Source organism: Mirounga leonina, unplaced genomic scaffold (genome assembly GCF_011800145.1).
Source record: "Mirounga leonina isolate KUSES-001 unplaced genomic scaffold, KU_Mleo_1.0 Mir_375, whole genome shotgun sequence".
In the NCBI taxonomy this organism is placed as follows: domain Eukaryota; kingdom Metazoa; phylum Chordata; class Mammalia; order Carnivora; family Phocidae; genus Mirounga; species Mirounga leonina.
In genome coordinates, this window is record NW_023270717.1 from 1,733,787 (window position 1) to 1,747,171 (window position 13,385).

Sequence of the window (13,385 nt, forward strand, 5' to 3'; positions counted from 1 at the left end):
ACCATCAGGTAGTGTAGTTCTGCACAAACTCAGGAGAATGAAGGACCCCACAGGACCACGGCCCAGTCCAGGGATGGAGACGCAGAACTGTCCCTTGCTCGTCGGGCCCGGCGACCCCGTGCTCCAGGGAGGGTGCGGGAAGGTCAGGCGCCTGCCATTCTCTGCAGGGCGGCCCACCCCAGCGACTCGGCCGGCAGATGTGAAGACAGAGAGGGAGCGGGACATCGACCGGCAGAGGAGGTCGGCGGCAGCGGCCTCAGAATCTGCCCGTGGGGGAGGGTCAGGAAAAGCGACACCAAATCCGTCGGAAGAGGTGTGACCGGCAGATTGCGCACTTGGCCTTCACCAGGCTGGGCCCAAGGCGGGTGAGGACGGCCAGCTCCCCACGGGCACCCGCCGCGGCTCCCGGGACGTCAGGCGCGTCCTCGGTGGCTGTCCCCGGAGTCCCGCCTGTCTGTGCCGGCTCCCCCCGTGCCCACCCTGGAGCCCTTCAGAGACATCAGTGCTCCGCCCGCCGCGCGGGCCGGCCGGGGGCTACCACATTAATTGTTAAATAGGATTTTCTACAAATATACAACATATAAAAACTGTTAAATATATAACTTTAGGCTTTGCAAAATACATTTAATGATCTCTTTCAAACAAGTGTTACTTTAGGTTTCTTTAATTTGCTTTCTGGAGCTAAATGGTGTGTCGAGCAGACAGCAGTCACGGGAGACCCAACATGCTCTTGGCGAATACTGGATTATCCCACTATCAGAAATGAGCTGTAGAGAGGCATGTTTAACTGGTTAAAACAGAAAGTGATTTTAGTCGGTCAAGTCCATCTAAGTACAGAGGAGCAGGGTGAGTGCAGTGGTCTGTGTTCCCGGCGAGCGGCGCTGGCCCGCGGGGTCCGCGTGGGGGCATCGCCGGCCGGGCCCCGCAGGGCTGCCGTGGCGTCCTCCGCAGGCTCGGCCCCTCTCAGCGTGCCCTGTGCTGGGGCCGCCGTCCGCGTCCCGCCGGGGCGGCCGGCATGTCTCTGCCCCCGCGTCCCCCCGTCGAACCCAGGGACTCTGACGGTGAGGGCGAGTCCAAGTTAAAATAGATTTTGCTCTTTGGTCTATCGGGTATACTGAAAGGGTACGAAAATAAAAGTGATTCGCACAGTCTGGGGGGCGAGGAGAGGCCTCTTCTGAGCCCAAGGGCCCGTCGTCCCCCGGGCCCGGCGCTGTCCTCCTCTCCCAGGCTGGCTGGGCGGCCACCCCCTGCGGCCGCCACCTCGTCCTCCTCGGAGAGCGCAGCCCAGGCCGCGGCCAGGGAGGGCAGGTGAGGCCAGGCTGCCACGGACGCCCGGCGTGGCCCCCGCTGTGTGGCCCAGGCCAGACTCCTCACTGCGGCAGACACGCTCAGCTCAGGACGCCGAGGAAGCGGGCCGTACTTGACGGGCGGGCTACAGAAAGACGGAGGGCGGGCAGATGGCAGACAACATGTGGAGTCCACGGCGGACAGAGGACCGTGGCTGAGGTGTGGCCACTCCTGGGGCCCCTCTGGGGCTGCGTTTGTCAGGAGACCTGAAGGACAGAGAGAAGAGAGCGTCAGCCCCGTAGACACCAAGGGTCCCCACTGGGAACGGACAGGCCCAGGACATGCCCACCTGTCTGGCCTCGTGCACGGGGCACGGCGCATCCCAGAGGCCGGTCCTCATCCCTCCCCAACTCAGGCCGGCACACCTGCTCGAGGACATGACACTAGACTCAGGCTCCACCTGCCACACGGAGCAGCTCCTGGAAACACCAGCCTTCGTCTGTGTGCATGGTGGGGACCCGGCCCCCCTGGCCTGGGCACGACCGGAGGGCTCACGCCCCGAGCACTGCTGGCTCAGGGCACCAGCTACGTATCCTCGGCCCTATGCCATGTACACAGCAGGTGTTGCATAATTGCACGGTTCAAGTGATAGGAATGCATGTGTCACAAACCCGTGGAGACACCGGGAGGCCACAGAGGTGAGGTGGCATGCAGGTCCCCGGCTGACGAGGTCCCTGCATCCCCGAGTCCCAGGAAGTCCTGCCACGTGGGCTCCCTGGCTCGAGGCTGCCTCTGTCCTGCACCTGTCGCGTGGCCCTCCTTTTCATCCCAAACCTTGCCCTGGTCTCTCTTACAAGGACGCTTGTCACGGGATTTAGAGCCCAGCCAGGTCCAGAACAACCCCATCTCAAGACCCTTAACCTAATCACATCTGCAAAGACCCTATTTCCAAATAAGGCTGCATGGACGGGTTCCAAGTGGCCACACCACTCTGGGGGCTACCGTGCAACCCAGTCCAGCCCATCTGACCAGCTGCCCCAACTCAGCCCGCGGATCCTGACCCTGAATCTGGTCCATACCCTCCACCTCCAGTCGCCCCGATCTTAGCAGAGGCCCCACGGTGTGCTCTGTGCCCAGCCCAGGAAGGTGAGGCGGTGGAGCCCTCACCTCGCCTGGACCCTGCACGCCCCTGGTCCCGGGCCCTCCCTGTGCTTCCTGGAGCGCGTGGGGGCCGTGCCCCCCACCCATGCAGCCAGGTTGGGGAAGGCGGCCGCAGGCCCTCCAGCACATACACGCAGGAGCCCCCATGGGGTTAACCGAGGAAGGACGCACCAACTCTACTTTTCTCTATTTCTAGAATTGTACAAATCGTACTTGCAGGTGACAGGAAAGAGCGAAGAACAGAAAACAAAAACAAAATCCACCTACATTTCCATTTCCAGAGAGAGGTGACTATTTTGAAAATTCCAGCCTATTTCCTTGCCCTCTTCAGCAGTGCGAGCAGGCGGACAGGGCGGGTCCTGCAGCAGTGGCCACGCACACGTCCACGGGGTGGCCCACGTCCCGGCTCCACCCGGCTCCCGCCTTTGTGTGTCACACCAGACACACGAGGTCCTCTTTCTCATGCAGGGAGCACCGTGAACGTCCATTGGGTCTCCACCGCGGCTTTAAGCAATGCGGTCACTGCACGCATACTAGCAGCCTCTTAGAGCCACGGATTTTAGCACCTCCAGTCTCGTGCTCTGGACTCTCCTGAATGAGTCGCGGCCGCAACAGGGACTGTCAGTGCCGGCTTCCCGGGTGGGGCCGAGGCGACGCGCATGGGGGTGACCAGCGCCCCCAGCCTGCCACGAGCCGCACACAGGCCTGATCCTTTAGCCGTGTCTCTTCTCAGACCCTCCCCCTCTCGACTCACTCACAAGGTGCAAATTTCCACGTGGCCCACGTGGCAGGGGCTGCCCAGCAGCTTCTGAGAAACACCAAGACTTCCGTGGGGCTAGAGGACTCGCTCACGGTCCCCAGCAACACCGGCCCCTGGCTGGTCTCCACAGCCGTCACTCTCCTGGGACCCTGGGGGAAACGTGGCTTCTAGAGCCTCCGTTACGATGCATCATCTCCTCCTGCTTTGCTCACCGTGCCCACAGCCCTCCCCACAAGGCTGGGCAGGGGCCCCCACGGGACAGCGCTGCAGTGGGGAGGGTGCACTGGGTGACCCGGTGCACGGAGCCCACCTCTCCAGGAGTGCAGGCCTTGCAGCCTGACTCGTGTCCCTTAATCTCCCCAAGGCCACTGCCTCACTCCCCACACCTCCTGCCTGCTAGCGCCCAGACACCTGACCTCACCGGCACGTCATTCATTCCGTGGATTTCAACAGCAGCCCCGCCCCCCACCCTGGGAACAGCGCCGGGGGACGCTCAGGGCCCTCGTGGAGTGCTTCCCAACTGGGAGGTCCCGGCGGCCATGGGGAGACGCTGGGCCTCCCACGGGGAAGGGAGGCCTGTGTGTGCATGCTGTTCGGGACGCCTCCGTCAGGCCCCACGTCCACCAGCACACAGAGCCAGCTCCACGTCAGGGTCGCAGCTCCAGGGGGTCAGCTGCTCCCTGTGGACCAGGGAGCTGGGGTCTGCAGGGCCCGGGGACACCCCCGTCCCCAGCCCCCACCTCCTCAAGGTAAGAGAGGAATCAGGTTTCCTTGCCACGGAGACCAGGAGCTGGTGACACTCCTCCTCGGGGGCCTGGGGTGGTCTGTTCTGGTGCCCCAGCCGAGCCTCCTGGAGCTTCACGAACCTGTTCCCCCCGGACATCTGAGCCCTGGTCCCAGGTCCAGATGGGAGTGGGGCGTCCACCGCAGCCCTGGGCCTGGGGTCTGCCCGCCGTGTCCCTGGGGCCGGGCAGCGGGTGGGACAGGTTGTCCCAGGGCCAGGACCGCCAGGACAACGGCAGGTGGACGCCTGGCCACCGGGGACGCTGGTGGAGCAGCGGGAACAGGGCCTGGAACCACAGATCTGGAGGGCAGACGGCGGTCTCAGGACCCAGGCCTCTGCAGGCCAGCCGCCCTCCCCAACGTGGGGACAGGATGACATGGCCATCATTGTCGGGGCGGGCACCTCCTCCCAGAAGCCCCTGCCACTCGCTGGCTCACTGACCATGGGTTTCAGATAAGGCAGCCACTGGCCTCTAGCATTTCTAAGCACAGATATTTTAACTACCAAAACAGCTCTGAATAGTCCCGGAACCCAGGAAACCTGTAGCGAAAACAACCGTGAGGCCCGGGCAGAGCGGCAAGCCCGAGGCCCTGTGCCAGGACATACCACGCCCGCCCGGCAGGTGCCGAAGCAGGGACTGCTGGTGAAAGTGTCCCAGGAGGGTGAGAGCCTGGAGGGGCTGGCGGCAGGTCCTGCCCGAGGGCGAGATCGCGTCTGACTTGCACCCAGCGGGCGTCCCCTCCTGGTCTTGCGCAGACATGTGGGCCCGTGAGGCCGGCCTGTCTCCTCTGTGAGACCGAACCCGGGCAGCAAGGGGTTTTCTCCTCTCCTGGCTGGCGGGCCGTGTTCAGGAGGATTCTGGGGCCCTTCACAGGCTTGGTGCAAAGGCTGGTATGCGTGATTTACGACGCCGGCCTTGCTGCAGAAGGGCAGTCCAGGGGCTTGGGCCCAGGACCTGGGGTGCCATCCGCACCCCCCGGCCCCCTCCACTGGGAAGCCTGTGCAGCCCCACGGTCTCCACCCTGAGCAGTTCGCACACCAAAGCCTGTCCTGTGTCCCCTCATGTCTGTCTTTGCCGACTTCAGTGGACCAACCGGCTTCTCAGCGGGCGCGCCCAGCGCTGGCTCCCCACCCTGCCCCAGAGGACCGTGGCCCCCAGCTGATGCCGCCTCCCATCTTCCTCCACATGCCTGGGCCTTACGCTTCCTGCCGCTGGGCCGCCCGGGAGACAGACACCAAGCACAGTGGAGCTGAGGGGTCCCCAGGCTCCTGTCTGCTCGGGCCGGCTTCCCCACCAAAGGCCGACCTGGACTGGACAGAGGAGCCCTGAGCCCAGCCTGTCGGACAGATGCAGATGCAGGTCTGGCTTCCCTCCTCGGCGCCCACCTGGCCCCTTCCTCCTGCCTCGAGGCCCAGGGCAGGAGGACAGCGCAGAGAGGGTGCGCTGCAGGGGGCAGAGCCCGGGCCTGCTTCCCCGGCATCCGCCTGACCCCAGGAAAGGACGTGCAGCCTGATGCCCGCAGCGCTGGCCCAGCCCACAGGCCCTCCCTAGGCCTGGAGACAGGGACTCGCGCTTGCAGTTGGGCCTGCCGCGGCAGCATCCGGTGGGGCCTGGAGGCCAGATCCTTGTGGGCACTGGCAGAAGCCAGCCAGAGCCCTTCCGGCCCTGGGGAAGCCAGACGCGTCTGCAGCTCGGGAACCCTTGGTGACGGCCCGTCTCAGGCCTGTGCCAGCCGCCACAGCTTCACGGAAACGACGGTGTGTGGGCCTCTGCCCGAGGAGGGACATTCCAGCCGGCTTCGCTGGCCTCTGGCTCCCTTCCTCGGGAACACCCGCTTCCGTCACATCCCGACATTGGCCGGTCCCCCGATGGGACACCAGAAAAGCTCTTCTGCATCCTGGCAGGTGCCCCTCACCCAGGGACTGCACGGCTGGGCTCCCGTGACAAGAAACATGAGTCACACCTGCGCAATGGGCCCCCACCAGCTCAGGGACAAGCTCAGCCCGTGACCTCTGGCTTGGAGGGACTCTGAGGGCCATCTTGGGCTCGGGGACAGCTTGGGCGGAGGGGACAGTCCCCTGTGAATGTCCCTGCTTCTCAAGAGCATGCCCTCGCTGGGAGACCCCTCACCACCAGCAGTCCCCGGGTCAGCAGGTGGGGTCCCTCCGGCCACGACCCCGTGTCCCTGGGGAAGGGTCCTGCGCGGGTGGTTCCTGAGCCCAGTCGGCCCCAGGAGGATTCTCACTGACACCAGACACCAGCCTGCCTGTGGTGGCCCTGGGGGCACGCCAGGGGTCCCGTCCCAGGGGGTCGTTCCTTCCACCCCGGAAAGCGCGTGTTCTCCACGGTGGCGGGCGGGCTTCTCTCAGTCCTTGGATGCTACAAAGCATCATTTAAAAAGCAAAACAAAACTGTCCAGCCCCTGTGAGTGCAGCGAGCGCTATTCTCTCTTCCTCATTAAAAGCTCGTGTTTGCTGTTAGGTCGGGACAAGTGTTTTGTAGGAAGGAGCCCAGTGTTCTAGACTGAGAGTCCAGAACAAAGGGTCCTAATAAACAGCAGATAACCGGGCACCGTGAGACAGGGAGGTGATGGCAGCCTGCTCTGACAGGCTCGGGACGACAATGGCCGTTGCCATGGGAAAGATAAAGACATAACCAGGGCAGAAGCTTCTGGAAAGGCTATGCATCATCCCACCCATGTCCTGCCATCCGTGTGATTGTGTCTCTGGGACCGTTCCCTGAGGCAGCATAGCCGGTCCACGTGCAAGGGAGCCTGGACCCCACGTCCTCCCCAAACCCAAGCTCACAAAGGTGGCTGGAATGGCCATGGTTTGCTGTTGGGTTAAAAAAAAAATCAAACAGCACGACGGGGCCTAGGGCAGCCCCTTCTGGTAACCCGGCAAGTGCACGATCTCAGACAAGCCCCCACCCCGTACCCTCTCTCCTGACATCTGAGCAGGTGCGTCCGGGCCGGGTGGGGCATGCTCGAATCACCCCCTGCGTTTGCTCACTGCGTCCACCCCCTGTCCATCTGCTGCCGCCGTGTGACTCACTGCCTCCCGGGCTCACGCTGCAGCATGCTGGGGCGGGTCCTGGGGGACGCGAGGTCCCCGCCCCGGCCTCTCGTGGGGATGAGGCTCCCGCCTGTGGGGGGCCGGGCCAGGAGGCTGGGAGCAGGTGGCCTTTCCCGTGCCCTCAGGTGACAGGCTCGGAGATCCCTCCTGCTCTGGCCCTAGAATGAGGCCCGACCACGCGGCCATCCCAGGGCCTTAGTGCCAGGTGAGGACTCACCTCAGGGTCCCAACGCTGCTCTGCCACATACGATCCCGGCGTCCTAGGTTACGTCACGGCTGCCTGCCTCAGTTTCCCCGAGTAAACACTTCCCCACCTCGCGGGTTCCTGACTTAGAGCCGGCACCATGCAAGCATCTCTAACACTGAAACTAAGACAGCCGGTGGCTTCAGGCCCCAGAGCAGGCGGGGAAGAGCCTGGGCTCTCGTGTGAAGGGGCCTCGGCTCGCCCCGGGCCGGGTGTGCACGCTGCTCCAGCCTTCTGCTCCGGAGTGGGGCGAGGGCAGCCGGGGCCATTTCAAGGCTCGAAGGGGACGACCCACCCCTGGAGCCAGGCTCTGCCGTCCAGGGCCACTTCCTCAGGACCCACTGTTCGCAGAGGAGGCACCGGGGTCCTGCCCCCGGCCACAGACCGTCTGCTCCCGAGCACCCGCAGGGCCAGGCCGGGCGTGTGGGGTCCTCATGGTGAAACAAGGGTGGTCGGGAAGCCGCAGGGTCCACTGCTCAGCCCATGGCAGAAAGGCAGCTGACAGAAGGACTCCTGACCAGGAATGGCCCGAACTGTCCCAAGAAGACGCTAACAGCCTGGCCAGTCTGCGTCTCCCAGGCCCGTTCCTGGAACGGCCCCCGTGGCGGAGCGGGGCTCAGCGGCTCACACCCTGGCCTCCGAGGGGCAGACCCTGTGGGCTTTTCCAGGTTCAGGTCCTGCTTGTGACTCAGGCTCCCGTCCCCCGATGACCACCCCTCCCTTTGTGAGAGCGGAGGCAGGGTCTGCCCGCGGTGCTGGCGGGAGGAGGCGCCCCACCATTACGCTGGGATCGGCAGGCAGGTGGGCCGGGATTCCCAGGGCAGGTGGGCCGGGATTCATGCCATGCCAGGCTCCCCTCGACAGGGCTCCCTGCTTCCTGGAAGCCCCTAAGCCACCCAGCAAAGGCACCACCGTTGCCCCGAATTACTGATTGTTTGCTGAGAGGGAGCACAGAGTTAATTCTAGGACCTGGGTCTTTCCCGCAAACGCCAGCACGCAGGTCCATCCACCGAAAATAGCAAACGTGTGTGCTTTGCTGGCTTGTGTCCCCCTGATCAGCATGGATGACCACACAGGCTGACTGAAAATTGCCAAGTCGAGCCCTCAGTGACCAGGGCTCCAGAACCACCGGGCCTGGGGTCCCAGCCCCAGAGAGGACACCACCCACCCTGCCTCGCGGGGCTGCAGTGAGAATTCCACGTAGGACGTTCGTGTGCAAAGCGCTTTGTGAACGCTCAAACGTACAAGTTACCTTTGACAAAGAGAGTGACTTTGTCTACTGCCCCCCCAGAGGGTATGTACCCAAGACCTCGAGGGGGAGGAGGCCATGGGTGGGGGCAGGGGGCCAGACTTGGCTGAAATCCGGCCACCCTGGGCCTCCACCATCTCTCTGCCATGGGATCTGACTTCCCTGGTCATCCTGCAGCCTGGAGAACCAGGGAGGGTCCCATGGACAGGCCTCGGTGGCCTCAGTGCCGAGTCCTGGTGGCTTGATTCTTCACCAGGCACAGGAGCCCCTGGGTTGGTAGGGTGAGGAGGGAGGGGCAACCCCCCGATAGAACAAGTGCCCCCCATAGAATAGGTGCCCCTCCCCCCGATATTACAGGTGCCCCTCCCCCCATAGAACAGGTGTCCCTCCCCACCAGGCCCTGCCTAGAATCTCGTGGCACCTCTGAGGAGCCGGAGGGCCGGGCCGGCCCTGGAGCCTCGAAGCCAGGCCAGGCCTCGCAGGGCAGGAGCTAAGCAGGTGCCCGGGGTGGGTCCTGAGCCCTCGGCAGGACGGGCCCTTTCTACTCGGTCACCAGGCAGAGGGGCCTTCCGGAAGGCACAGCCGACGCCAGGTGACAGTTGGGACGGAGAGGAGCGGGCCGCTGAGCGGCTGCCCCAGCAAGGTTCCCTGTAGCCCAAGACCCCCCCGCCCCACCCTCCCCAACGAGGATGAAGTCTGACTCCGCTACCCTCTGGACGTTCCCTCGCGGGGGTTCTCCCTCACCCCACATCTGGTCAGCGGGTTCCCCACAGACGAAGCTCGTGGGGCGAATCCTCAGCCTGGAAGGTCTAAGAGGCCCAACCCCGTGGAGGGAGGGACACGGCCCTTCCCGGAGGAGCCCCCAGCTGCGCAGACACGTCCCTTCACCACGCTGTGAGGCGGGAAGCTGGGCACCTCGACCCCATGAAAACACACTCCGGTGTGCGGAGCACAGAGCACCCGAGACCTCACTGTGGCTGGGCCGGCCACAAAGGCCAGAGGCAGAGCCCAGGCCAGGTGTGAGGACAGCACCCTGGAGACGCAGGTGTCCCCCGGATGCATCTGCGGACTGATGTTCTGGTCACAGCGGCTGTTCTAAGGGCGTCTGTCCCCTCCCCCACCTCTGTCACTCATCTGCCGCCGTCCAGCAGGTGACACTGGTCATTTGCTACACACCGCTGGGGACGGCGGCCCTGAGGTCTCCTGCTACCGCGGAAGCACTTAGTAGGCACAGAGAGAAGCACCTGACCCCCCAGAGCCCATAACCCACAGGGTCAGGTGCGAGGCCCCTCCTCTGTGAAATGTCGCCCAAACCCAGGCAGCCGGCCATGAGGGCATGAGACACGCACCAGGCCCGTCAGCTCGGGGGAACGTGTCCCAGGCTGAGGGCCGACGGCTGGTGCTGGCCGGGCCTTCCCTGAGCTGCATCTGCAGGCGCCACACGGTGCCCCGGTGAGGGGGCGGCAGGGCCTGATGCACGGGGCAGCCCGGACGGGGCACCGAGCTCGCCAGGCTGGGGCCCCTGTCCCTGCACTGTGGCCTCACAGTGCACCCCGTTCTCCTAGTAAGAAGTACGGTCAACCCCCCGGGGGCAGAGTGAGCAGCCGGGCACTGCTGTGTGTTGTCACCCCCAAAGCACAGGGACAGGCCCAAGGAGCCAGCGGGCAGCAGCCGGGTGACCCCAGGGCCCACGTTCCTATCTACAAGGCCTGTAGGCCGGCCGGCCACCTCTCCCGGGGTCTGAGCAGATAGGCCGCGAGATGAGCTTCTCGCTGAGTGGGTTAGGATCCAGCGAGAGGTGGGAGGGCTGCCAACGAACGGCCTACACGGGGGAGGAACACACTGAATCTTAGGGTCAGCACGTTTGGGTGCTAATCAGACTCCCACTTGCAAAACAGACCAGGCAGTCCCAGGCCAGGCGCCGAGCCAGGTCCCCCGCACTGGCTGGGGGGGGCTGAAGGGCCGCGTGCATGCCAATCCCGGGGGTACCGGCACGAGAGGGGGGCACGGAGACAGGATGGAGACAGGGAGGACCGCGGGCAAGCACTCGGCGAGGGCCGAGCCACCACGAGCCCCTCCCCCCACATCTGTCTTAACATGTGTCCTTGTTGCTGCTACTGAGTCCCGCTCAGCCCCGCCCATGACCTCACTGCCTCCCTGCGCCCGCCCCCTGCGCCCCTGCTGGGCACCGCCAGCCTTCTGCCTGAGGGAGCACTGACTGGCCTCCATCCTCCCTAAAGTCTCCTGTGTGTTTGCAACAGCCCGGCTTGCCAGGCGGCTTTTCCTAAGGGCGTGTTGACAATTGCGGGACAGGCTTTGCAGCCTGGATTCCTGTCCTCTTTGTCTCCGCCCCAAGGCAGCGCCCACTTTGGAGCTAGTCCCTCGCCTGCGCTAATCCAGGGCAGGTGCCCCTGCCGGCCCCACACTGGACCCCGGCCAACATCAGAGCCTCAGCCACCGGCTGCCAGCAACACACCTGTAGCCCATGTCCAGCCCACGTTCTCGGGCGGGTGGGATCAAGGGGACGCGGAGATGACAGAGCGGGCAGGAGGTGCTCTTCACAGACGGCACCAGAAACGCTCGGGCCGACACCGTGCCATCCACAGTGGGGAGGGCAGGCCCCGCAAGCTCAGGATCAAACCCCTTCCCTGGTCTCCTTTCTGGGTCCACTTGCAGGGAGGACGACCACTCACGGTCGGGAGGTCACCTCTGCGAGACGGGGTCTGGGCCTCTGAGCTGGACCAGGCGGTGCCTGCACTGGGGCGAGGCCCCGCCAGGCCGCTGTCTGTCCGGAAGCCAGGGGACCAGGACTGGCCGTAAGGACATGCCCATCTTCCTGTCCGCTCGTGGCGGCTTCACCGTGATCCAGCTTGCACGCCACACAATCACACTTTCAGAGGGTGGAGGCCACGCCTTTGTGTGGCCAACGCCACCCCCCGCCCGCGTGGAAGACTCGCCCCCAGGAGGAGCCCCTCCCCGTCAGCGGTCACTGCCACCCTCCGCCAGCCCCTTGGCAGCCTTTCTGCCTCTGTGGATCTGCCTGTTGTAAATGTTTCCTGTGCATGAATCACAGCGCACGTGGCCTTTTGTGTCCGGCTTCTTGCACTGTGTGCGATGCGTTCAGCGCTGGTCCACGCTGTGGCCTGTCCAAGGCCTGTCCTTCGGCCGAATGCTAGTCAGTGATCTGCTAGACCGCAGTTTGCTTACCATTCGTCGGCAGGTGGGCTCTGGGCCACCCCCACTTGCCGGCAGCTTTGCTTAATGCCGCGGTGATCCTGCGTGAATGAGTTCTTGCGCACACGTGGGCTTTCACATCTCGTGGCTGGACACCCAGGGTCCCACCGGGACAGCAACGGCTGGTCATGCAGTGACCCCACGTTAACTTTGCAGTGACTGCCAGCCTGCCCCCCAGGGGGCCCGAGCATATATTTCTGCTTCTCTTGACGCCTACCCCGCAAATCCACATTCTTCCCCACACCCTTCATGAGGCCTCGAAATGAGACTGGAGGGAATTGAAGCAAACCACACAGGAGCACCTCCTTCGTGGGTCAGCCACCACTCCCTGACCGCGAATCTCTCTTCCTACTTTCCCCGGCCGTTTGCGTGCGGGGTTTTAGGACCTCTCTACCTGTGGGCTATACTTATCTCCGTCCACCACGTGGTTCAGAACCAGCCGTGCTGCTCAGGTTCCAAAGACTCCCAACTTTGCAACCTGCCTATTTTTGAGAAGTTGGGTTTGGGAGATGGGAAGTGAATCAGGGCTGCCCCTGGGACACGGGGCCCTGCATGGGCTCTCGGTCTGTGGCTGACGCAGTGCATGACTTGGCCCCTCCGTGGCTCAGTGTCCTCATCTGTAAGATGAGGATGAGAGCAGTCTGGGGCTCACGGGAGGCTGTCAGCATGAACAGGTGGATTTATGCACAATGCTTAGAACGGCATCTGAGCATGTGTATTTAGCGTCAGAGGGTCCGTGGTTACTCTGGATTTCCCAGACTGGACTTACAATGACACATCGTCTCCCCAGCCTGAACCCAGATATTCCCCGCCCGTCCTCCAGCTAGTCCACAGCCTCAGGACACATATTCCAGTCTGTAATCCCCCTGGAATTCAGGCTGGGATGTGGTGAGCGGTAAGGCTCCAACTTGAGTACCCCCAAACATGAAGCCCGTTTTCTCCCACCCGCCGTCAGGGACCCATTCCTTCCTCACCGTTCTGTGCTCGCTGCACCCCACAGTCCATCCCCCTGATGCTGGGGTTCCACTCAGGGCCACGTGGTCTGCTCCGTGGAGCAGAAAGTAACAGTAGCAAGACCAACATTTTCTCAGGTTTTAAGTGTGTCCTCGGGACTTGGACAAACTCTGTCCCTGTATCAAGGACAAGTTGGGTACCAGTGGGGGGCAGCCCGGGGCTCAGCCACTCACAAGCTGCACACCCAGGTGCACACCGTGGACACTGGGGAGGCCTCTCTCCCAAAGCCTTCCCACACTGTGACGGGTCTACACGCCCAGCTAAAATGTACAATCACTGGTAATGTTCCCAGAACCTCATCAGGGATCTGACTGAAACTGCATTTAATCTAAAAATTAAATCTGAAAGAAGAGACAACCGCACAAGGTTGGGGCATGCACTGACTTTATCCAGGTATGTGACAGCTTCCTGCTTATTCATTCAAATCTCTTTAATTTTCTCCTAGTAAGACTCTGCCATTATCTTTACACAGGTGATCAGCCTTTTCTTAATGAAAGTTAGAGTTATTCATAAATTTCCTGCTGTGTTTAGCAGAGACCTTGCCTCCCTCTTATTTACTCAGGTTTATTTTACTTAC

The 13,385-nt window shown here is 63.2% G+C and overlaps 1 protein-coding gene across 1 annotated transcript in view; it reads right to left on the reverse strand.

Moving 5' to 3' along the window:
- Positions 1 to 648: 648 nt before the first annotated feature.
- TAFA5 (TAFA chemokine like family member 5) overlaps positions 649 to 13,385 on the reverse strand; it is a 119,308-nt gene continuing 106,571 nt past the window's right edge. Inside the window, exon 4 of the mRNA XM_034985953.1 lies at positions 649 to 1,553. Coding sequence (XP_034841844.1) covers positions 1,545 to 1,553 — 9 coding nt within the window. The 3' untranslated portion in view covers positions 649 to 1,544. The remainder of the gene's footprint in view (positions 1,554 to 13,385) is intronic.